Raw genomic sequence first — 26,147 nt, forward strand, 5'->3', positions numbered from 1 at the left:
TTACCCAATATCTATGGTCCCAAATTACATGATGCTTGTCCAAAAAGAGAGAGAGAGAGAGAGAGAGAGAGAGAGAGAGAGAGAGAGAGAGAGAGAGAGAGAGAGAAAAGAAAAAGACAAAGGATGAGAAGCAGGGGTGGGGAGTGTACTGGTCCGAAGCATCATTCACTGTGCAGCTGGAGAGAGCCTTCATTTCCAGATGGGAGAATTTCCCTCTGTAGGCTGCAACTCCGGGGTGTTGTCCGTGGGTCTTGGAATGTGCCCAGAGCTTTGAGTAGCAGCTGGAAAGCTGTCAGGTAGAAAGATTTTAGTTCTACAGAGGGCGGAAGTACACTGTCAGCCATCGCTAAACGTATATCACCCGATGTCACGGAAAGTATGGAAGACTTGTTGAGTTTGGCAATATCATTAAGGTCTGGTCAGGGGCTGAAGATGACCCAGCAGTTAGGAGCATTGGTTGCTCTTCCAGAGGACCCAGATTCAGTTCCTAACATTCACAGCCATCCATAACTCCAGTCCCAGGGCATCCAGCACCCTCTTCTGGCCCCCTTGGGCACAATGCATTCATGTATTTCACAGACATGCATACAGGCACATTGGTCCAAAGCACTGAGTCCTACCCGGCGTAACTTCCACTTTCCAGAGCCAGAGCAATTCAGGCCCCATCCTGGCATGCTGGGGAAACATGCAGCTTTGTTCAGGAGGATTTTGGCAAAAGGGAAGCACTGCTGTTTTCTGAGCTGGCAAATGGACTGTTCACAATTCATGCAGGGTTTGAGAGAAAGCCCAGTTGGCGGGGGCTTGAGTTGAAGGCCAATCATTACAGGTGTCAATCATGTCACAATAGATTGGAGGTAAAGGCCAAGCACAGTGACATCACACACCTCTTAGCCCCACAGCCCCCTCAATGGTTCCTCCTTTTCATTCTGTGACCAAGAACACATACTCTGTGACCCCACTGCCTACCCTGGTCCCAGCGACAGAACATCATGCCAGCATGGACCTCTGAAATGGTCCAAGAAGGTGATCTGAAATGGCTTCACAATCAACAATAACAGTGAAAGTAAGTCCTCCACCTGAACGGAGGTTAAAATGTTTGATCTTTATGTTGTTGATAATGAGATTCTTAGCATAATAATCCAATCCATGCGTTACAGCAGAGTACAGCAAGTCAGCCAGCCTCAGCCATGTTTCCTGAGATCTTTGAGCACAGAAATGAGACAGGCTTCAGAACAGCCCTGTACTTCGTTCTGTGCCCTGACAAAGTGGGCCAAGGATACTGTTATTTGCTCTGAAGCAGCCTCCTACCAGAGTTAATTCCCTCGACTGAGCACATGACGTTGGAGAGGGGAAATAACAGTGTCTCCTTCTTCCTGTCCTTCCAAATCCATAATGACCCATAGGTCAGGGGCTTCAGTGTTCTAGGATGTAGAAAAATAGGACCCTCCACACCGCTCCAGAATTACCTCAGTGCTGACACAACACACCGTACCTCAGAATTGACTCCGCCCACTCAGAGCCTCAGGTTGATAGTTAATGGGTCCTGGGGTGTTCTCATAGAGTTTAGATGGGGTGACGTAGCTGGAACCCTTGGGGCTGAAGGCCCTGCGCATCAGACACCAGCACTGCACCCCCCAATCTTATCTGATGTTAGGCCAATGTCTAACATCTCTTTAGCATCTTCCTCCTTCTTCACCCACTTTCTCCTCCTCTTCCTCCTCCTTTTATGTTCCATAGAACTTCTAATCTTCCAGATAGAGACTTTAATTTAGGAGTGTATATGGAGGTGACATCAAGTCTTTAGGGCAAAGAAGGAGCTTTTGGTCTACCTCTTCACTGTTTTGGATCTGCACTTAGTTATGAGTCGTAATGCTACATTGGTTTTTTGTTTTGTTTTGTTTTTGTTTTTTAGACAGGGTCTCACTGTACAGCTCTGGTTGGCCTAGAACTCACTTTATAGACCAGGCCTTGAACTCCCAGAGATCCACCTGCCTCTGCTTTCCAAATACTGGGATTAAAGGAGTATGCCACCTCACCTGTCCACATTGATCCTTAGAAATATTGCTGTTCATTGCAGTAGTGTTCAAAATAGCCAACAAATAGAAACAGCCCAAATCTCCATGGATGGGTGAATAGCTAAACAAAACATGGATTATAGCATATAGTGTTTTAGTAGTTAAAGAAGAATGGGATTCTGATATTGTATGACATGGGTGGATGTTCAAGATAATATGTAAATGGGGCCAGGGAATACAGCTCCATGATCGAGCATTTGCCTCTGTGTGCCAGACCGTAGCTTCAATGTTTGCTTATTGTCTTTCAAGTGCATTATGTTAAGTGAAATGAACAAGGCACAAAAAAAAATGCTGTATGATTCCACTTATAGGAGGCACCTATGATAGGCAAATTCATAAAGATAGACAGTACCAGTTACCAGAGACCATGGAGGAAGAGGAAATGCAGAATTATTACTGAAGGGAGATAGCGTTTGTTTAGGGTGGAGAGGGATGACAGGTGTATAGTAATATGAATGTACTTGATGTCAGTGAATTGTACAGCTAAGGTGGTCCAAATGGTAAGTTCTGTGTCAAATATATTTTGCTACAATTTAAAAAAACTTGCAACTAGTATTGTGGCTATTTTAAAAACTCATAGACACCCATGTCTCATTAGATGTTGATGGGTTTGGAAGTGACGCTGGCTTACCCTTATGTAGCTAGAAATTTCTCCAGTCCTGCTTGGCCCACAGTCAGGACAAATCTCTCTCACCTGCCAGGCCCGCAGCTGTTCAAACCCAACCAAGTAAACACAGAGACTTATATTTCTTATAAACTGTGTGGCCATGGCAGGCTTCTTGCTAACTGTTCTTATATCTTAATTTAACTCATTTCTATTAATTGATAAGTTGCCACGTGGCTCGTGGCTTACCAGTATCTTAACATCTGCTTCTCGTCGCAGTGGCTGGCAGCGTCTCTCCACCTCAGCCTTCCACTTCCCAGAATTCTCTTCTCTGCTTGTCCCACCTATACTTCCTGCCTGGCCACTGGCCAATCAGTGTTTTATTTATTGACCAATCAGAGCAACACATTTGACATACAGAACATCCCACAGCACCCTCATGTGTGCACTTTGTAACTGTGGGTGCTCCTGTCTGTGACTGAGCAACTTCTGCCCGTGTGGCACCCACGTTCACCCCAAAATACAAGCATCTTTAAGTAGAAACCTCCAAGATGGGAGTCAGGAGCCAGGTTCCAGTCAGAGTTCAGCGTCCTCTGTGTCTCTCTCCTCACTCACTTTGTGGGCCTGTGCATCCTCTCAGGCCTGAAGATGCAGGTCTCAGATGCCATGGGCACACAAGCCTGTCTGCTGTGTCCCGTGGTTCTGGGAGGTCAGTAACTTGTTAGAGCTGATGCGGGGCCTGGGTTAGCAGCTTCCCTTCCTGCGTCTGCCACGTTGCTTGTGGGGACTGTGTAGGGATGTGAGGAGCAGCCACCCCTGTCTCTGGAGAGAAATGGGGGAGACTTGGAACAGGGCTGGAAACTCTGGATTTCATACTCTGGAGCTCTGTATTGGCTTGAGGGGTCTTTGAACAGGAAAGGACAACATCAGTCATGACAGTCTTAGCCTGGATCTGACCTCAGTCGGAAAAATACAGTGCAGGTCCTGGAAAAAGTGGGGAGCACAGAAGATGTGTGGAAATGTCGGGTTGGATTTCATTCCTGCTGAGTCTGCAGAGATGACCACGCGGCAGGATCCATTGCATGGCTTGAAGAGAGGGTTAGACGGTTATTAAAGATGCTTCTTTTCTTTCTAGCAATGTTATTGGATAACAGTTACCTAAGAGGGAGAGAAAGGCAATGTGTAGAGCCAGGAGAGCCCCAGGCTCTTGTTATCAGTGCCTTTGAGAAGATAAGTCCGGGAGTCAGCAAAGACTGGAACCTGAGACCAGAAGCTGGTCCTGGTGCCTGCAAGACCTCAATGTAAGTTTCTGGAGGTTCAGCCTCTCTGCCAATAACAGTGACATCAATGACAATAACATCCAGCCAGGACAGAAAGAGAGAATGAAGTTCTGATGTCCCGGCCATCCTCCTTTGTCATTTGGGGTTCTGACTGCTAGCTGGAACCCCAGAAACTCCTGCTGCATGGTCCTAGCAGGCTGGAAGTAGCCATCTCTTTGACCCTTAGAAGCCACAGCCATGATTCTCCCTAGCTTTATAAAAACTTCTCACAGACTAATGCTGTCTGAGCTTCCCAAGCGGCCTCTCTTCCTCTTTCAAGAACTCTTTGCTTTTCCCCTGTGTGCTTGGATTCACCTTCAAATCTTGTTTAAGTTAAAATGGTGGTGAAGTGATTGTATGCACGATCTTGCAACAAAAATTTAAAACTGTGAGATTGGGGGACGGGGGGCTGGTACTTGATACATCGCTCGTCATTCAGAAGCTGCTCCAGTTCTCCAGCATCAGAAGAGAAGGCTCCACACACCAGGTCTTTCCTTCTGTCTGAGCAGGGGTATGGCCTTCCAACACGGTTGGAGGGCGGGGAGGTGTCCTAAAAGAAAGGTATATCGAAGAGCTATGGAGGCCTCCTGCCTCCAGGTTCCTTCACAACAGAAGGAAACAGAAGAAATGGGGCTGGCCTACTTCAGTCAATGGTGAAAGACCTTTAAATGTCAAGAATAAAAAGGTCCAGATGAACCCTGCTAAGGTACAATTTATGGTAAATTGTTCGTTCCTCCACTCCCAATCATGTAATTGGAAGTCTCCAGCTGGTTAAGGACAATGATCCCACGAAGCTCTTTGTTCCTTAGAACACAGTTCAAGCTGAGCTCTCCACCATGCAGGCTCTTCGGTTTTGACTCCAGCCTGCATCAAACCCAGAAACTTTGGGTCATATTTTTGTAGTCTTTGTCTCAGCCTCACCCTCAGAGAAAAAGAAGTCATCTCCATGGTAGAGGTGTTTGGAGCCGGAATTGACTTTTAAGATTAGTACTAAAGATTGAATATTATTACACAAACAGCTGAGTATTTAGAGGAAATAACTTACAAGAGTATTCATTCATGAAACTAATAAATCAATCACCACACTCCTCTACTATTTCTTCTCAGTGCTCTAAAATGAAACAAACAAACAAAAAAACTAAATTTAACAAGGAAAAGGGGGCATAAACATGTTTGATCTCCTGAAGGGTAGTGGCCACATATAACAGGCTGACCATTTGCTCTGTAGCCAAGGATGACCTTGAACTCCTGATCCTTCCAAGGGCTGGGACTACAGAGCAATGGCTATATCAACACAAAGTTCCGATGTGTTTATCATATGCAAGAAACTTAATATAAAAAGTCCTTCATTGACTTCTGTGATAAAGGAGATTGTGGCATTTCCATCAATGCCTTAGGGAGGAACACCTAGAAATGATAGGGTATTGAAATCAGATCTGTTCGACGCATCTCCTTGCCAAGAGACAGTCCTGAGCACTTAGCTCCTAGAGAGAAGGAACCCCAGAGCTGAGTCCAATCTTCTGGACAGTATTTTCTCTCCTGGGGTCATTAGCGGCCCCTTGGCTTAGGGCAAGAGGCCAAAAAATGCAGGTGGCTTACAGAAATCAGCAGAGCTGTGGGAAATGCCCCGGGGCTGGAAACACAAAAATTGGAGTTTGAGGCTGGAGTAGAAGCCAGAATTTGAGAGATTAAGATCTCTAACTTTGGAGCACTCTGCCCTAAATGGGAGGTGTATATCAAACCCCTTCTCTCAGGGATCAGGGATCTATGTGGGAGAGGAGACAGAAGGTCTGTAAGAGCCAGATGTTGGTAAATAACTCCAAGTAGAGACTGTCTCCCAGACCCACCAGGCCAGATGTACATATGAACTCAGACTATAACAGCACACACGAGACCTATACAAATTCAAGACAGACAAAATTCCAGCATAAGGACAGAGAAGTGGACACAAAGTCCCACCCCTAACCAAGCAGTTATTTGCAATTGATACCTGCTGTGGGAGGGAAAATACATTTTCTCCAATGGAGTGCCACTGGGTATGTCTACCGCACTCCATGGAAGGCCTCATGCTCAGGAATATTTGGCTAACACAAAAATGGATTCCATGTTTTCTGTGGTATGGTTTCATAGTTTTTATCTTAGAGGTTTTTGTTTTGTTGCTTTTGTTTTTGTTTTCTTGAGGGGTGGTTGTTGTTGATGGGGGGGGCACGACACATGAAGTTGGTTGAGTGGGGAGGATCTGGGATGACTCAGGAGAGGTAGACTATTATCAAAACATAAAAATTTTTAAATAAATAATTTTTTAAAGGAGTGTATAAATTATAACAGAAAGAAAAAGATCTATAAGAGAAGAGAAACCCAAAAGAATGAAGCTGAGTCTAGGCAGCAGATTTCCTTTTGAAGTACGATTGATAAACCTGCCCACAGAAAGAGGATGGAAAAATGGACATATTTTTAGTTGTCTACGTTGCTAGAAGAAAAACTGGAGCTCAGGGAATAGCATGGAAGGAGATGCTGGCAAATAACCCAGGCTCTCCGGTGAGATTCCAGAGATTATACATTAGACATGAGAACAACTCAAAGATGAGCCCCAGCCTTGGAGAGGTTGCTGGTCAACCATGGACAAGTGTGGGATTGGCTTGAAGAATTCTCCCTTGCTGTGTGCTGCCTGCAATTGTGGTTGGTCCATTCAAGAAAATAGTTAACATGGCAGAGAATCTTGCTGGGAAATTGGGGCCTATTAAAAATAAATAAGTGCTGATTTGAGATAAAAATAATTCTGAAGTTAAGAACGTCAACACCTTGTTTTACTAGCATATTAGACAGAGAGAGAGTGAGCTAGCACATAGTTCTCATCGGAAGGTCTGCATCAAGTCACAGCGGATATAGATTAGAGTGATAAGAAAGACAGATATGGGGTTGGGGATTTAGCTCAGTGGTAGAGCACTTGCCTAGCAAGCGCAAGGCCCTGGGTTCGGTCCTCAGCTCCGGGGGTTGGGGGGAAAGATACAGAAAAAAGAGCAGAATACAAATGGCTCATGCTGGCCCATTGACAAGGTATGAGAGGGGAAATGGCTGGAAGTAACGTAAGAAATAAGGGCTGAGAGTTTTTCCAAAACTGATGAAAGACATCATCAAGCGGCAGACTTAAGAAGAGCTGCGATAACTCCAAACTAGAGGAAAGTTCACACCTGCCCTTGCCAGAGTAAAACTGCCCAAAAGCAAACGAGATACAAAATTTTAATCTTCTGAAAGGAAAAATCAGATGGTGTATTTTATTTTTCAAAGAAACAGCCATATGAGTATATCCATCAAAATTCTGGCCAATACCGGACATTTTAAAATAGTGAAGTGTTTTCTCCCTGGATTTGGAGTGTCACAAGACCTACCATCACCTCTTCTACTGGCTTTTCTCAACAAAAGAATTTAGCTGAGTCAGTATGGAAAGGGAAAAGCAAGGAGATAAGAAGAGCTTGAGGTAAAAATGGTGTTCTGATGTAGACAACTTAATTGTATTTTGGATAGGAAATACAAAGGCTCAGCGATCATACAGTTACTAAACAACCCTAGCAAAGTCTCTGTTTATAAGACCAATATATTAAAAATAATTTTATCCTACGTTCCACCAGTGAGAAAACAGAAAATAAAGATTTTTAATACTGTTTATAGAAAAGCCAAACCCACCAGATATATAGGACTCAATCTATCAGGATATGTTCAGGACCTCTACTCAAGGAAGTACTAAACATTACTGAAAGGAAAGAGGATCTTAACACAGACACATCCCATGATCTAGATTAATAGATAAAGTATTGTAAAGACGTCAGCCTTAGATACGTCTGTATATCTAACCCCACTTTGAAAGTATTGCAGGAACATAAGAGAGAGAGAGAGAGAGAGAGAGAGAGAGAGAGAGAGAGAGAGAGAGACTCTCACAGAGACAGAGACAAGAGAAAGGGGAAAGAGAGAATAGAGAAGGATAGGACTGAATTTATGTAGAAACGCAAAAAGACAGGATAGCCATCTTGGAAAAGAAAACAGAGCTGCAAAACAAATTAGATATTAAAACTTAGAAAACTTAAGACAGAATGGGCGCAGGCTTATTTCTGCTTTGTTTTGTGGTTTTGTTTGACTGTTGTGGAGGTTTGTGTTTCTCATTGTTATGTTTTGGAGGCAGGGTTGCGGGGTGCAGCCCCTCCTCATACCTGGGGCAATCCTTCTGCCCCGGTCTCCTGAGTCCTGGGGTTACTGACAGGTGCCACTACACCCAGCCGAAGTGGGCTGATTTCCGCCTGTGAAAACAGACAAGGGAACCAGAGGAGCAGAGGCTGGGGTCAGAATCACACCGAGTCCCTGTCATCACAGGCCTTTGAACTTAAATTTCCCATCAAAAAGCAGGCTTAATAACAGTTCCTACACACAGGCTTTAAATATTACAGCAGGAGGATTTAAATGTTATAGTAAAAAGGTGCGCGCACGCGCGCTCACACACACACACACACACACACTATGTCTTATTGTATTTATTTAGCTCTACACCCACCCACCCACCCACACACACAATGTCTTACTTATTTAGAATTACTATTAGCACTGTGCTTCTTATAATTGTTACAATTTTTACAACTAGTATTTTTATTCTTTTTGTCTATTTTCAATATAATCATCTAAAGGCAGGGATGTTTGGAGGCCTCTAGAGGCCTGTGATTCTCATGAATGCAGAATCGTTATTTTAGCTACTTCATATCGTCAGCCTTTTGACACACCAGCCTTCCTGGCATGTGGCCCCGCCTTCCTCTCCCATACTCTCTGTCCTTTCTTGGTGACCATACTCTAAAACTGTCTCTGAGCTGTGTCAACTGGCTGGCATGGGGTTGCATTCAGTCGATTACTCTGCTGCTTCAACTCGGATGGCTTTAGATGTGGTACTTACCCCCTGAGCATCATCTCTAAGAAGACGAGAGTGTTGAGACTAAATGAGATAATGGCACTAACACTCTTTGGTGAGGTTTCATCACACTTAGAGGTTGCAGGGCTGCTTGTTCACACCTTGGGGTCACACGGACTCGCACCCAAGTCTTTTAGCCCTAACCCTCAGGTTGTTCTTTAGCCTGCTTCCTGCAATTTGGTAAATTAAATGCCATAATTGAGTCAGTCTTCCCAGCTCCATCTAGACCTGGGCAGATGAACGGTTCAACTGCAGTGCATTGTGGGGGAACCAGCGGAGAGTACCTTTGCCCTATGCTTTCCCGCACTTGGTCTGGAGGGCAGGGGGGCGGGGGAACCTCCCATTAAGGCTCCTCTCTGGGGAGGGAGGGAGAGAGGTGCTCCCTTGGCCTTGAGGCCTGCCTGTGCCACCTCTCACTTTGGAAATGCTCTGCCTTGCCGTCGGAAGGGCAAGCTGCTGTGTCTGCCGAGTAAGAAATGGTTGTCTCCTAGGACTTCCTTCTCCTGAGTTTCCCTCTGTTCATGCCTCTGTCAGGTAGATAGATGTTCAGACAGCTTTCCGGTGCAACCCTGCAACTGGAAGTGTCTGTTTTCTTCTGTTTGATGCTAGAGAGTAAGCCTAGGTCTTTGTGCATCCTGAGTCTTCTACTCACTGAACTACATCCAGTCCCGTTGTTCGTTACTGTAACAAAATACCTGAGTTCCTTGAGGCTGGATACATATAGAAAAGTTTGTTTGACTCAGTTTGGGAGGCTGAAAATCCAAAGAGCGTGGTGCTGGCTCTGGTCGTGGTCCTCTGGTTACATTATGTCAGTGTGGATGGCATCACAGCAAGACAGACAGAGCCAGAAGCAGATGGCTTCTTACATTATGTGTCACCTGGACAGAGGGGACACCAGAGTATGGGGAATAGTTGGGCTTCCTCTTCTTACTCATTTAGGAGAACTATGATCTCATGAGAATTGCATCAATTCCTTCTGAGGACAGTGCCCACAATGACCCCCCCCCAACCAACACCCCTTAAAGGTTTTATTACTCCCTAACATTACTTCACTGGGGACCAAGCTTCCAACACTTAGAGCCTTGAATTCAAACCACAGCTAAGCCACAGCAGTTTGCTATGAACTCTGAATCTATATCATGTTCTGTATTCGCAAAACATGTTGAAATGGCTCCAACATGGATGCCTCCCCCTCGGTCATATGCCTCACCCACGGATAGCCCCTTCTTCCAAAGCCCTTGCTCTTTATCGGTACTGCAGTCTGGTAGTGTGAGAGAAGCTCTTACCTCTTTGAGGTCTGTATGTTCCTTCATAAATACTGGTTGGCAAGATTTTCCAGAACGGAGATGGTAGGGACAGCTCATCTGGCATGTCCTCCGGTTAAACACGGAGCAGGGCCATTGGCTCTACAATAAAATACCTCCCTCGAAGTCCTCGCCCTGAATGGGTCTGAGAAAGATTGTGAGAGAGCTACACATTCTCCTTTCCCAATCCCCCCTGCTCCCTGTCTCACCCTCTGCAGGAAGACAGTGGTGTTGAAGGATTTCCGAATAAGATAGGAGACGTGGGCGGGACCCTTTGCGTCAGAAACTCAATCTGGAGACGGCACTTACGATCCTAATACAATGAAGCACGTGGTTTGCATTCCAGGTCCTTCAACTATTCTGTGGGAGCACGGGCCTTCTCCCATGACAGTATTTTTATCCCTGATGGGGGAGCAGAAAATGAGCAGACAGTTCAAGCAATGTCACAGGACAGCATCCTGGGCAAAGTCAAAACTCTTCAGGTAAGACAGCTTGAGACGACTGGAAGATCGGAGCCCCAGGAGCCCCGCCCCCAACCTCCGTGGAGGGAAGTGGAAAAGACCCTGGTTGGTCCTTGAGCGATGGAGTGGGAGGTCCAGGGGTCACTTCAGGGGAGAAGCTCTGAGTTCTGGTACTCCCCTGCGTTCCCCCGTGAGAGGCACACTTAACACTGCTGCTGTACCCACCCCGAGTCCTCTCCGTCTGTCACTTCCGATTTGATTGGACGTGAGAACAAGTACCTAAGAAAAGCTACAGAGCTCGCATGTGGGGAAAGAGCTTCTAACCAGTAAGCTACCCAAGCTGCTGTCCACAGTCTGCATGGCACACTTCCATTGGGTAAATCTCCGGTCGGAGAAGGGGCGGGGTGAGACTCATGTCTGTAAATGCGGCTTCCAGCCACCGTGTCTTAGGAGAATCCTTGCAGACTCCCTGTAATGGGGACAGTTTTCTTGCTGACTCAGCTGGTGACTCCCTAACAATGAAAATGTAGTAAAATGGTACTACATTAAATGTGGTAAAAAATAATGGGCCCAGGGAAAAGAAAAGGAACAAAGACTATGGAGTCTCGTTATATAGGGCTGTCCCATTGCTTGGAAGCAATTCTCTCACTGGGAAGCAAGGCCAAGGCAAGCTCTTCTCTGAGATAGGAGTGCTTGGGGACTCCCGAGACTTTGAACAGATTCCATCTGACTATACCTCTACCAGTGTGAATGGATCAAGGGATGGATGAGAAGGAAAAAAACAATGAGAGCCGGGCATGGTGGCACACACCTTTAATCCCAGCACTCGGGAGGCAGAGCCAGGCAGATCTCTGTGAATTCGAGGCGAGCCTAGTCTACAGAGCGAGATCCAGAACATCCAGGGCTATACAGAGAAACCCTGTCTCGAAAAACCAAAAAGAAAAAAAAAAGCAAGAAAAAAAACAATAATGGCCTGAGAAATGATTGATACAAAGATGCACTGTACTCAAAAGTAACTTCCTGTTCTTTTCACATGGTCTTGTTTCTACTGAGCACACACTGTATATTTTATGACTTGTGGTCATACAATCAGTGGAAGGTGATGTATGATACACCAGGAAGTAACCAACACCCTGGAACCACACCCACGCTTGGCTAGATCATTATGCCTACAGCCACCACTGACTGAGGTCACATTCCGCCCCTACAGCCTGGCCCGCCTGGCTCGCAAATCCCAACACTTCCTAGCCAGACCTCCTCTTTGTTGCTGCTGGCTGCACTCATACTTCTAGACTCTGAAGAAGCAAGCTGTCACTCTTCACAGGTTGAAGAGGGAGGACAGGAATAGCCGGGGAAAAATGTCGACCCACTTCCCTCTGCCGTTTCTGAGTCCCTGGCTTATCATATCCCTTTTTCTAAAAGGAATGATGTGCAGAATTCAGTCCATGAAATAGCTGCATTTTACAGGAGCTGAGACGTTCTTTAAAAGGTAGATAATGGCCTGGTGCCTTCAATGATATCTGCTCTGTGACATTTCCCATATACCACTCCCACTTTAAAAGGTGGATTTAAGGGTTGTAAAGTGCATGTAATTGTGCAGTATTGGAAAAAAAATAGAAACTCAAAATATACGAGTGACTGTGATTTCTTTTAACAATAAGGTATGGTTTTAAATTATCTGATTTCATAATTCATAAAAACGTGAAACCATCAGCTTCCCTGAAATGACCATGGGGGGGGGGGGGTGAGCAGAGCAAAATGAATATTTAGTGTGTGTGGTCTCATTTGGGCAGCATTCTGTCATGTGAGGTCCGCTGAATTTGGCTTCTGCTGCTGGTCTCAGAATCCTCCTTTGATCTCTACAATGATGACTCTGGGAATACCAGATGGAGGCTTTGCTCTTCAAGGCGGGAAATGGGGACCAGGGTCGGAGCAAAAGGGGGTTTTTATTTTCTAAGGGACCTAAGGTTTAACTGAATCACTCCCAAAAGACTATGCTTTATTTTTCAGTCGACTAAGCAGTATGTTCCTGGTAAGTCCCCCCAAATGTAGTGACTTCCTTCACTTGCATGAGTGCTTGGCATTTCCCCACGGCAACATCATGCTGCTGTCAGTGCTCAGTAAGAAGCGGACAAGACTGCCTCCTCGTAGACGCCAGCATGGAATGAGAGAGTTTAGCTGTGTCCAAGGCATGTGTGTTTTGATGTCTGGAACTGTCACTGTGTACATGTCTATGTTCATTTTTTTTTTTTTTTTTGAGAAAAGGCGTGGACAGCACCTATTTGACAGTGAATGTCCTGGCTCGATGATTAGCTACAATTATTGAAATAGTCTTTTGTAATGAAATTTCTCTAGACTATCATTTAACCAAAAAAAAAGAAAAGAAAATAGTTTAAAAGACTGTCCAGCATTCACTTAGAACTCTGGAAAAGAACACGGGTGGAAAGGTGTTTGTGTTTGGAAAGGCTGCCCCCTAGTGCCCACTTGTGTCATAGCACCTAGGACTGTCATGGTGCACCCACAGGAGTTAGCCCTGCTCCACCAACGGGTTAACGGAATACGGCACAGTTGCCCTTCCCCATCTTAAATAACATCACTACATCATGGCAAAATTTCCATGGCAAACTATTGAGCTTTTTAAAAGAACAAGAGCACGTTTTTTTTTTTTCCCGAGTATAAAAATGTGGACTTCGAGAACAAATTTTAATAAACATTTAGTTATAGGGATTAAAAACAGTAGTGTCCTTTCTGAAGGCTCAGTACATAAGCCATTCACTCCACCCACAGCCGATAGGATGAAGACCGCTTCGATGATTGAGAGAGCACAGAGCAATGAAAAGTATGTGGCAGGCCTCTGCCACCATGTGGTCGTGTGACCTTGGGCCAAGTTGTCACTTAAACTCTGTGACTCTCGTTTTCTCCCATTTGAACAATGAGGGAGTGGGTGTGATGGATAGGCCTGAAGGCTCCTCCGGGTCTTAAAGTCCGGAGTCTGTATGAAATCACCGTTCACTGTTGCACACGGCGGCTGTAAAAGCTTTGCACTTGGTTATCTGTGTGCTGGAATGACCTTGACGTTGCCTGTCACTTACCCTGGGAGTGCAGATCAGGAGGGCGCCTCTCTACTGAAGTTCAGACCCAGCTGTGAGCTGTGCACCAACTGCTGATGAAGCTAGCAGAGAGCCCATCCAGGCATGCCTGCAGGGGGTTCCTAGAATTGTACCACACTTTTGTTGGGAAATGTCTAGGCTATTTGTACCACAGGATATTTAGCGTAGGTATAGGAGGGGGCCTCGATCCTTAGTAGCTAATATCTCCGACTGAACTGGATTTCACTTGAGAATTCCAAAATCATACGTTTGAGGATTTTGACATCTAATGCAGCCATCAAGGGCAGAAAGAAAGTGCCTGCTCTGGCCAGTTCTTCCTAGAACAGGTGTCTAAACCGCTTTGCTTTTTTTTTTTCTTTTAAAAAGAATTCACTTTTGTATTGGGAGTATCTGCATTTTGCTCAAGAAGACCACACCCTTTATCCCCCTCTGCTGTTTGCTCTTACAGACACGGTTTGGGGGAAAAATGGCTGCAAAAAAAAAAAAAATATCTGGGAAATTCTAGCTACAAGCGGTGCAAAAAGCTGCAGAATACAATGTGCTTGGCATTTCCACACCAGAGCATCCAGCCTCATAAATATGGATGTGCATTCCTGTAGCATCATTCCCAAGCATTCCATATTACAACCAAATGGCCCAAACTGCGTGAATAAAATATAGTTCCTTTTAGCTTGCATTCCAGTCGCAACAGTAGCTCCATTCATAGCCACCAGCAACACACGCTGTCAGTGTATGGACCAATTTCCACTTTCCTCTCCAGTTATAACTGTGACGCGTGCCAAGACAGCTTGTGGGAGAGATAAACTCTGGGGCCAGCTTCTAACAGCCTAATTTTCAGTAATTGCTCACTTCTATTGTGGATCCTTATTCATGACAGTCCCTGAAGAGTGAGCAAATGCAAGCAATAAAACTAATTTATTCACATGTAGTTCATGTGACACCTCAAATTACCAGATAGATTTTAGCAGTAAAGCTTTTAATTGTCAATACATCTTATAAAATGCCACAGCAGTCCAGTCTCCTTTGAGTCACATAAAGGTGTTTAGAAAAGGGACCTGCAGAGAAGGGGGGTGTGTCAGGGTGTGAGAGACCGGTCCTTAAACCCCAGAGGCTCAACCACTTGGGCCATTGGACTTCAAGTCCTGCCGCAGCCTTGGCCCACCAGCTCTTGGCTAAAAGCCACAGGACCCTCCTTTATCTGGACACACAGAGACCAGCCCTATTCCCAATCACCGTCACCTCTCCCCCTCCTGCCTGCGAGTTCCTCTCCCTCAGCTCTCCAGCCACTAGGCCGAGTCTGTTGTCTCTAGGGAATTTCAAATCAGCCTCTGTACTAAGCAGCACACTTTTATCCTCAATAGCAACAACGCTATTTATTTTGTCAGGATGCACATGTCTGTGACATAAATCACCCCGTTGGCATGATCGCATACTCCCCATCCCTCAGCCCTCTTCCCCTGCAGGTCCCCAGCTGTCGGAACCACTGTCCTGGGCCCTTCTCCCTCTTCTTTCCTTCATTCACACTTTCTGTCGCTGCCGTCGCCTCCCTCCCTGTCCTGAGCTTTCCACTTCATTTCTTCCCATTCCCAGTTGGTTCTGTGCCCTTCACTGTCCCTGTCCTTATCCCATCCCCTGGTTTTCCTTGCTTCTCCTTCCTGCCCCCTTTGTGGCCACCACAGTCATTCTGTCTTTGGACATTGCTTCTGTCTAGGCTGTGATCACGTCTGCCGCATTCTTTCTTGTCCCTGAAGCATCAGGACAAGCCAACAACAGTATTCTAAAGAACGTACTGGTCAAGTGAAGTAGCCCATCTGTGCTTCTTGTGGTGATGGCAAGACTCCTAATGAAGAGGCAGTGTAGTGTTCTGCCAGGAAGTGCATGATTAATGTCCTCTCCATTACAGGTATAAGAAATGGCTTTTCATCTCCACTGCTCAATGGGCACATTACAGTTAGGAGGACAATTAGGTTTTGGCACTCTATAGCACAGTATGGTAGCTATGGTTAATAATTTATAGTCTATTTCGAAACAGCTAGAAAAGCGAACTTGGAACATTCCCAACACAAAGAAGTGAAAAATGTGTGAGGTGATGGATATGCCCATCACCCTGGGTTGATCATTATATATTATACACATGTGCTGAGACCTCACGATAGTCCACAGATATGGACAGTTATTATTCACCCATTGAAATTGAAGGAAAACTCAGCCAAGCGGAAAATGCCTGTGATCCCCACTCCCAGAGGGTGCAGGCAGGAAGATCCAGAGTCCACGGCCAGCCTAGCTACAAAGCAAGATGCCGTCTCAGGAGAGAAAGGACGGTTCCAGCTCCCCACATCCCATCCCAGAGCACTGGCAACAAAAGCCCCTGCCAATGGGAGTCTCCCCAGTCCACGGAGATTTAGAACAGTTTCAGGCTCGTGGCCAACACTCCTAAGGAAGGCTGGAGTGGGAGGCCACAGGAGGCACCCCCACCCCTTCTAAACCCAGATCCCCACCCTCTCCCTGCAGGTCTGTGGCTGTGACTCGGTGTCCTCTTGTCTGACTCCATGGGCTGTTGTAAATGTGCCGCTTCTTGACCTGCTTAGAGTACATACTAACTGCCGCTTCCTGCTCAACTTGTTCTTGGAAAACATCCCTTTTCAGCAACCTGCAAACCTCTTGGGGCTGCTGAAGCGCTCCTTCCCTGGCTGAATGGGGGGCTTTGGGTGTGCATTCTTCCTGTGAGGCCAAGAGCCGGGTGCAGCTGAAATCACAGTGGACCAAACGCAAGCCCTCGCACCTGACTTGGCATGCTGGGTGGCTGAGGGTGGGGTGTGCTGTGCAGAGAGGGGAGTCTTGGGGGGTCATCTCTGTCATGCATCTGCAGTCTTACTGCTCACTGGGCAAGGCTAGGGTGGGGGACGAGCTGGGTGAATGTGGATGGACTTGGTCCCATGGAGTTCTAAGGGAGAGGAGACATTTCCCTCAAGGGATCCTTTTGCCAGCGATCTTTAGAGAGGAATTAAATATGCCACCTCATCTCTTTATGTAGCTGTCCCTGCAAGAAGGAAGTACACTGTTACATTTATGAGAGCTGGTGTGAAGTACAATGACCGTAACTCTGGATGTCATTTTAAAAGACCTGGGCTCAGATTCCTTTGGGGCCACTCAGCCTTCCCGAGAGCTGGGGCCAGTCACTTCTCCCCAAGGAACCTGGACTCTGTTTTGCAAAGTGACTGGGTTTGTCTTAGTTTGGTTTCCTGTCCCTGTGATAAAACACTGACCAAAAGCAACTTGGGGAGAAAAGGCTTTATTTCATCAAGCAGATTATAGTCCATCACTGAAGGAAGTCCGGGGTAGCAACTCAAGGCAGAGGAACCTGGAGGCAGGAACTGAAGACTGGGGAGGAAGGCCGCTAAAGTGGCTCACTTTCACCTACCCTTCTTATACCACCCAGAACCGCCTGCCCAGGGCTGGCACCGCCCACAGTGCGCTGCACACTCCTTCATCCATTAACAGTTAAGAAAACTCCCCACAGATAGGCGCCCAGGCACTTCCGATGGAGGCGAGTCTTCAGCTGAGACTCTCTCTCTTCCTGGGTGCCTCTAGTTTATGTCAAGTTCAGAAAACCTAGCCAGCACAGGCCTGGAGCAGTTGATTGCTAAATCTATTCTGGAAAGTTCTGTTGGCTTAACTATTAGCCAGATTAAAGATAAATATCAAACCGTATTATGTTTTAAGCATATATGGCTGTAGATCCAGAGCAGTGGTTCTAAGCCGGGGGCAGTTTACCCCCAGGAGACACCGGGCAGCATCTGGAGTCAGTTTTCCTTTTTGAATCTGGCCCTCACCCAATCTACTGTTTGAATGATTGTTTACAGCCCACCTCGCCCCTCCCTTCAGCTGCCACCTGCCAATCATCAGTCCTTCTGTGGCCCTTTCCTCCCCGCCCCGACCCCGGGTTCCTCATGGCCCCTGTTTCAGGATACGTAATTGTAGCAAAGAAAGAAAACTGGATCATTCCCATCCCTGATGTGATGTCAACATTCATCAAGGGAAGTCTTGCTGCCCCTGGGACCTTATTCACCTCGGCCTGTGACCTGCTGTGACCAGAGCATGTGGTTTGGACATGGGAATCCCAAGCTAGGTGAAGATGTCTAAAGATTCCCAGGGAATGTATCCAGAAGGGACTAGCGAGGTCAAGTTGTACCCACCCCAAGAGTCCTCATTTCTCCCCATGGTTGCTACGTTTCGTGTAACTATTTCCTGTACAATTTCTTCATACATTAAAAAGACTACGTAGATGGATCAAAAAAAATTAAAAACACCTATTTCCAACCCTGGTTCAGAAACATGGTCCCTGTACCTACCGGAAGCTGTTATTTCCACTTAAGAGGGGGCTGGAGTTTAAAAGCTTGGCTCTGAAGATGGAAACAAGTGGACTCACTGCAGGACTACGTGGAGGTCCCTTGGCATGGTAGTGGGCATGACTCTCCCCGGGGAACCTGGTCATGGCTGTGGAGCCTGCTTGGCTGTTTAAGAATGTCTTCCCCTTGTTTCTCCCCAGCGACAGTTGGGCAAGAATATCAAGTTTGGGCAGCGGCCATCTAACGGTATTCCCATGAAGAAGGCAGGCAGTACAGACGCCAGCTCAGAAGAGGACTTCTTCCTGACCAGTCCCATGGAAATTGTGACTCAGCAGGATATTGTCCTTTCAGACACAGAGAACAAAGTAAGTCACCTCCAAGGGGGGGGGGGGGGGAATTTGATTCTGATAAGCCAGAGAGCAGGATGCTGGACAGTGGACAGTGTTATCTGATGACCCTGCGGTCTACACTGGGGAGGTGGGGGGAAGAATAAGATGAGAAGTTTTTCTGGTGCTTAGGTTGTGGCCTGAGGGTACTGAGGACCTATGAGGAAGATGGGGAGGAGGAAGGCACAGGCCCTTTGTAGATACCCTCGCCAGCGCCTTCTCCAGATCCTTCAAGGCTCAGGTGGTTGAGGTGCCTCTGGGAGATCGTGCCTGGCCTCACCCCCCGCAAAGTTTCATTGGCTCCTCTGTACTTTTGAATTCATGTCTCCCATCCATATCTGTTTGTATAAAATTGTCTCCTCTCCATCTCTACATGCTGGCTTTTTTGTAGCTAAACCTGCATCTTCCACATCTCTGTCTCCTTGGGACTTGGAGACTGCCAGCTGAGTAGCACTGACTAATTATTTGTCAGATTGGACTAATTTAAGAGGGATGGAAAAGACAGCAGTGGGGGTCCTGTGAGAGGACCTCACACAGGCCAGCTTGAATTCTCATCAGCTGGAAAGGAAGTCACATTCCGGCACCTGGCTGTCTAAATTTGGTGTGTTGACACTTGCTAGGGACACTTTGAATAGATCCTGGATGCTGAGTTCCTCCAGCAACAGAGGAGATGCCTTCGTATAGGAGAAAAGGCTCGAAAACCCTCTGAACAGCCACAGTCTGGAGTTCTCTAGTGACAAGTGGACGCTGAGTCTTTCTTAAAGCGTTCGCTACACTTTGCCTATCAGAGTTCCAGAATCTGGGTATTTGTTATTAAAATGGGCATAGCTATTATCGGCTAATAATGTCAGAAGAGTAGGAATCAAGACAAGCTGTTTGCAATGAAAACAGACAGTCCATCCTGCTGTCACCTCTGCTGGGGACTGACCACAATGACCTCTGGCACCTACGGCACATGGATGGTGGCTGAAGCAGGGACCGGGGTCCTTCCTTCCTTGTGGATTTTTAAATGCTCTCCCCGACCTGCCCAGTATCAGGCAGCAGTGGCAGCAACAGCAGCAGCAGCCATCGCTTCAACACAGGGAATTCATGAGGACTGAAAAATGTCCTTGCTGTATTACCTACGATTTCGAAGCAGGAGGTGCTGTGGCCTCGGGAACAAGGGAGGCCTTTGTTCAGCAGACCTTGTCTTAGGTGTGGGTGTAACAGAGATGAGCAAGATTTGTCACAGGAGGGCCTCTGGTGGCTTACATCCTAATGAGAGGGTGTCACAGGGCACACAAGTCACCGTGCAGGTAAAGATAATCGTTTCAGATCAGGCAAAAGGCTGCCTGCCGAGAAGACGACAGTAAAGTAACGCAGCGGGAGAGAGGTCGCGTTTTCAGATGTGGGCTTGGGAACAGACCAAGGGGTGACAAGATGGAAGAATGTTCCAGGCGCAGGAATGAGTCAGAACAAAGACCAAAGAGAACAAGCTGGTCTTAAAAAGAAGACCAGAAGGAAGCTGGTCAGGTGTGCCTGGATGGGGTAGATGCCAAGACCAGATGCTGGAAACCGTGAAAAGGGAGAATTCTGTTTTGAGTTCTGAATAATCGTGAGTAAGGAAGTCTCTGGAGCTGTCTTGTGTTCTTTTAAATTTGTGTGTGTGTGTGTGTGTGTGTGTGTGTGTGTGTGTGTGTGTGTGTGTGTACTCTATGGTGCACACTATGGCATGTGTGTGGAATTCAGAAGACAGTTCTTAAGAATTAGTTCTCTCCTGCCCCTGCTCCCTTATGGGTTCTGGGAACTGAAGCCAGATCATCAGGATCTCCACCTACCCATTGAGTCATCTCACAAAGCCCTGACTTCTGTGTCCAAACATCCGTTTCAGTGTGCAGCCTAGAGCGGGCTGGGCAGGCTGACCTGCCACCACGGGGTAGAAGTACAGCCACCTTCTGGGGATGTTCCCAGGGCAAGCCTGGTGTGCCAGCCTCAGCTTTTCCTCTCTGGTCCTTCACCTTCCCAGCCCAGCCCTCTGCCTGGGGCTCTGGGAGGATCTTCCGTCCTCACTCTCTGCTTAGGAGTCTCAGGGGAAAGGTAAAAGGCTGCCATAAAGTCCCACAGCTCCGAGGTGGGAGCTGTGTGTGACACGGCCCCATTTCCCAGGCAAGGTGGCCGCCAAGCGGCCTCTCAGCCTCTCTCAGGCCTTGAAAGGGAGCACAAGGACTTGAGGCTGGGAACTAACCAGGAAGGAAATGCGATGAACTCAGGAAAAGGAGGATTGTGTCCCTCTGTGGCTCTGATAGTCCCCCGGGGATCCTTGTTGGTTACAGGAGAGCAGCTGTCCCCCTGTGGAGCAGGAGGCCACCCTGATCAGGCGTGGACAGTGCTGGTTATTTGCCCAGTACATCCCATCCCCACGTTGAACTCAAGCGCTCTGTCTTCTCTTCCAGTCCAGTGATACGCCAAGCTCCTCCAGTCCTCTGAATCTCCCTGAAGCTGGAAGTGAGATGGAAGAGAAGGTAATGGGATTTGAACTTTTTATTTGGCCTCTTCCCCCCCCCCTTTTTTTGTTACAATCTGCTGTTTCATTTTCTGTTCATAAACCAGAGCCACCAGGGGTAGAGGTTAAAGCAGCCATCCATTTCCATGGCAACACAACTGCTAGATCTGAGCCCTGCTCTGAAGAATAGCCACACTCCCATAATGCTTTGGGAGTTTTAGACAGCGATAGCTTCCCTGGATACAAATGGATCGTGCACTTCAAGACATTGTGAATCTGTTGAGAGGGGCATTCTAGAATGTCTGCAAGGTACTCAAGACTGTAAGGGAGAGTCTTCTATTATTTACATGTGTAAGAAACAAACCCATACCCAACCTTAGCTTTCTCTACTTTTACACACACACATTTTTAGTGCCCCTTTTATTATTGTGTGTTGGGGTGTGGGTGTGGAAGGTGGGAGGGTGGGGTACACCTATGTATATGCATAGACAGGCTAAAGGCCAAAGGTCAGGAGTCCCACTCTGTCACTCTCCACATTGTTCCCTGGAGATAGGTTCATCTCCCTGAGCCAGGGGATCTTTCTCTCTCTGCCCTCCACAGTGTTGGGGTTACAGGTACATGGATGGTCATGCCCTGTTTTTTTCATGGGTGATGGGACCTGAACTCAGGGCTTCATGCTTGCCCTTACTTACAAATCACTTTCCTCCCCTATGGCCCGAGGATTTTACCTTCACTGAGGAGTCTAGACCCTTTGCCCTGAGCATGTGTCCTGTAGGGGCTGAGTTTCTCATCTCTACAAGGGGTAGGCCTTCTCTGAAGAAACTGAAGGATGTGACAGTGGCCCCCTCTGCACCCGTGAGGGGGTGGCTCTGAACAGTACCACTATCCAGACAGAAATGAGGGCCAGTGGGGATAGCTACAAACAAAGGCTGGTACTGAAATCCCAGCTTTGAGCGCCTCTCCCTGCCTTCAGTCCAGCACCTTGGCTCTGTTATTCCCCCAGGTGTCTCTCAGGGAATGGAAGAAATGTTGAATTCTTCTCAGAATTTTATATCTGTTATAAGAATCACCATAAGCAATTAAAAGCTACGAGGCCAAAGACTGGACATATTTGTTCTCTGCTTCTGGATTCATGCAGACTACATAGTTTTTGTTGGTTGTAATTGTGTACTAGTTTGGTCTCTTTATCTTTTGTGAATAAATGTGGAAAGTAATTGCAAAAATGCAAGCCCTTTGCGCGCAAGCCCCACGGACTTTACACATTCAGTGCAAACAGACTGCAAGCCTGGCCCTGTCCAGTGCTGGCCTTTGTGCACAGAGCTTCTGGGGACACGGAGAGGGCTGTGAGTGCCCCCTGCTGCACGTTGGCATGGGAACACTTGGCTCACCAGATGTCTAAATTCTCTAGATTCCAGGTACGGATGGCTTCCTACCAGAGTTCATTCAGTGTGTCCTCTGACTGAGGCTGTGCCATGGCCACTAACTTCTCTAAATGTGTGCAGTTTTTGTCCTTTTTAAAAAGGTTATTTATTTTGTTTAGGAGTTTGCCTATGTGTATGTATTTGCACCATGTGCATGCCTGGTGCCTATGGAGGGCAGAAGAGACTATCGGATTCCCTAGAACTGGATAATGGAGTTTTGAGCCACCATATGGGTGCTGGGAAGTGAACTCAGGTCCTGTGTAAGAGCAACACATGTTCTTTACTGCTGAGCCATCTCTCCAGCCTCTTAAATTATTTTTTGAGACAAGAGTCTCCTGTAGTGCAGGCAAGCCTCGAATGCACTATGTGGCCAAGGATGCTCTTCCTGTTTCCATCTCCCAATACTAAGATTACAAGTATGTGTGCCGTGCCGGAGTGGGGCATGGTCTTTTAGTGAATGAATCTTCATTTCAGAACTGCAGGCTGTTCCAGTTTCCTTTGGAAATGGCACTTATGCCACTCGGTTATTTTTTTTTTACCAGAGCACTTTGCCAGCTTTTTGATGTACTAAGCAGTCTATGGTTTTGAGTGATCGTGTTGAAACATTTTTAAAATTTCAATATTTTATTTATATCTTTGACAGTTACATACTTGTATACATATCTTGATCATATCCACCCCCTATTCCTCCCACTCTCTTCCCCCAGGCCTTCTCTCATTACATCCCCCTCCTTACTTCATGCCCTCATGTAAAAAAAGAAAAAAAAAAACTCACTGAGTCTTATTAGAGCTGCCCATATGTTCAGGGGTGTGCTGCACGGAATCTACCAGGGACCACACCCCCAAAGAAAATTGACCCTCTCTTCCCCAGCAGCCACCAACTACAAATAGCTCCTCAGCCAGGGGTGGGGACCTCAGGAGCTTTAGTCCCATCTCAGCCATATGTATTGACTGGCTTGATCAGGTCCAGGCAACCACACGCGCTAAGAGTTCATGCGTGAAACATTGATATTATGTCAAGAAGACATTTTTCAGCTTCCTCCATACAGCCGCTTCTCCTCAACGCTTTGATCAGTAATGAGTCTCTGCAGAACCACTGCCCACCACAAGAAGAATTTCCTCTGACCAAAGTTGATAGTGGCACTCAGTCTATGTGTGTAAACATAAACACTACACGGAAATTTGACGAGGAGACCATTTAGCAAAACAGTTATAGTAAGTTCCCCCTGTGATCTATGACCTCCCTAGCCGTGACCTTTTGACCAGGTTTACAGTCCCAGTCATGAATTCTTTTCCTCTGGAGCAAACAGAAATTGGGGCATAAGTAACAGTCCACTGTACTCTGGAGTCTAAAGGAAACTGCTGCATTCTGTGGCCCACAGCATCCTTTGCCACCTCCCCGGGCTTCCTTCTTAGGAACTCTGGAAGTACTGAGAATGGGTGCCTACCATGGGGTTCCCCACAAGAGGAACCTTAGAGACTCCCTCTTGTCTCTTCTCCAATGCTCTGTCTCTTACTTTCCAGCAGCCCCCTTGATTCCAGAATGAACTAGGACCTTACTACCATACATGGGAGATGCTGGCATTAACTGGGCCCCACTGTGTTCTAGGCACCGTGCTGAGGGCGTTGTAAGAGCAGCTTCTCCCAGTGGTGGTGTCCCAGGCCTTTAATCCCAGCACTCGGGAGGCAGAGCCATGCGGATCTCTGTGAGTTCAAGGCCAGCCTGGTCTACAGAGCAAGATCCAGGACAGGCACCAAAACTACAATGAGAAACTATGTCTCAAAAAAACCAAAAAAGAGGGGGGGGGGGGGAATGGGGCTGCTTCTCTTAATCCCCACCACAGCCCTATGAAAGGGGTGCTGTTGACATTTTTACAAATGAAGAAACAAACTATTGAGTCCTGCATCCCCCAGGGTCACCCAGATATAGTTGGTAAAGCCTATGCTTCCAAAATACCAAGGACCACCCACCACTGAACCTGTACTTTCTCAGTCAAGTTCTCTAAAAAAAATTACTGTGGCTAGGGTAGTTCCAGTGAACTCTCCCCATCTCAATATACCTGCCCGTATGTTGCAGCCAGAGCTGAACCCCTAAGCATTTGGGCCACAGCCATGCCCTCCTCCATCCAGGAGCTGGCAGGTGGAAGGAATAATTCCACCTTAGGGAGGGGACATACCTGGCCTCTGTGCCCAGAGATTGTCAGGTAGGAATTGGATACTAAGGGCCTGGTGTGCCTGCACCTCCACAGCATCCTTGGCATCTATTACCTGGGGAGGAAGCGTTGACTTCCTCAGGCATGCCCAGATGCCCCCCCTCCCTGCACCTGGTCCCTGTATGCACTGTTTCCTGGTCCTGGTGACCCTGATCAAGGGAGAAGTGTCGGAGATGTCCCTTTATGAGTTTATATTATTATTGTGTGATAAAATACCATGACCAAAGCAGCTTATAGAAGCAGGAGTTTCTATGAGCTGACAGTTCCAGAGGGTTAAGTCTGTGACGATGGAGAGGAGGTGTAGTGTCTAGGGCAGGAAGCCGAGGGCTCACAGCTTGACCCACAAGCAAAGGAACAGAGCACACTGGGAATGGCCCTGAAGTTTTGAAACACACTTCCTCCAGCGAGGCCACACCTCCCAAACTTACCCATATAGCACTGCCATCTCAGGACCAAATATTCAAACATCTCAGACTATGGGGGACATTCTCATTGAAACCACCAAGGCAGTCAAAGGCTAAGGAGCAAGCCCCTGTGACAGAATCCAGAGCAGACAACAGGCATCTTGCATGGAGAAGCTAGAGAAGGAGAAATGTGTGCAGCTACTGGCTGATGGTTCGAAGCCCAGACCAGGTGCAGCATGGACCAGCAGTGGACATGGAGGACACTTGCAGGATGTCAAGCAGGGGCAGGACACAGGCGAGGCCCGCAGCTCTCTACAGCTGGTTCCCCTCTCCTGTGTCTCTGGCCTGCCTCTGAGCCTCTCTTCATCCCCTGCAAGCCAAAGAAACCCTTGGCTTCCTCCCCCCTCAGAAGCTAGGTGGGAACTGACTGTGCGTTTCAGAATTCTGTATTGTGGGCTGACGTTGACTCTCACCGAAACAACATCCCTTGGACTAGGCTGGGCCAACAGAACCCAGTGAGCAGTGCCATTGTTGTGGGATTCCCTGTTCGTTGTGTTCCGATCCGCGCTGACTTTTCTATCCAAATCCGTCCGTAGGTTGTTCCAGTCAAACCCTCCCGGCCCAAGCGGCACTTCTCTTCTGCGGGCACCATTGAAAGTGTCAACCTCGACGCCATCCCCCTGGCCATCGCGCGCCTGGACAACAGTGCAGCCAAGCACAAACTCTCGGTGAAGCCGAAAAACCAGCGGGTGTCAAGGAAGCACAGGTGGCTTGCCCAGGTGTGTAGAGCCTGTCTCAGCTGGTGAGGCAGGTGCCCGTGCTCGTCCGGCACTAATGCTGCCCCGGGGGCTGGGCTGGGCTGGGGCAGAGCCCTAGTAAATTGTAGGTCTCTCCCGATCAGGAACTTGAGTGTCCAGCAGTGGACAGGGATCAAGAGGTCTGCATACCCTCCATGGCCCAAGGCTGGAGGACCTCAGGGTGTTGCCTGTAGAGGGTGCCAGATGCCTGTTTGTTTGGGGGGCAGAAAAGCAGGCCAGCTCTGCTTAGCCGAGGTTTTCTAGGGTGGGCTTC

At 47.4% G+C, this 26,147-nt stretch overlaps 1 protein-coding gene across 6 annotated transcripts in view; it reads left to right on the top strand.

Annotated features, from left to right (window-relative positions):
• Positions 1–26,147, top strand: part of Cracd (capping protein inhibiting regulator of actin dynamics) — a 123,154-nt gene that overhangs the window by 78,987 nt on the left and 18,020 nt on the right. For 2 of the 6 annotated variants that reach the window (XM_052735223.1, XM_052735220.1), the window contains exons 3-6: positions 10,597–10,732; positions 18,371–18,535; positions 20,989–21,057; positions 25,673–25,855. In XM_052735223.1, coding sequence (XP_052591183.1) covers positions 10,691–10,732; positions 18,371–18,535; positions 20,989–21,057; positions 25,673–25,855 — 459 coding nt within the window. In that variant the 5' untranslated portion in view covers positions 10,597–10,690. Of the gene's footprint in view, positions 1–10,596; positions 10,733–12,702; positions 12,744–18,370; positions 18,536–18,676; positions 20,151–20,988; positions 21,058–25,672; positions 25,856–26,147 lie in introns of those variants that run through there. The other 4 variants (XM_052735219.1, XM_052735221.1, XM_052735222.1 and 1 more) reach the window with 4 other exon arrangements.

The sequence above is a fragment of the Peromyscus californicus genome, unplaced genomic scaffold, assembly GCF_007827085.1.
Source record: "Peromyscus californicus insignis strain IS unplaced genomic scaffold, ASM782708v3 Scaffold_13__1_contigs__length_99412109, whole genome shotgun sequence".
Lineage (NCBI taxonomy): Eukaryota > Metazoa > Chordata > Mammalia > Rodentia > Cricetidae > Peromyscus > Peromyscus californicus.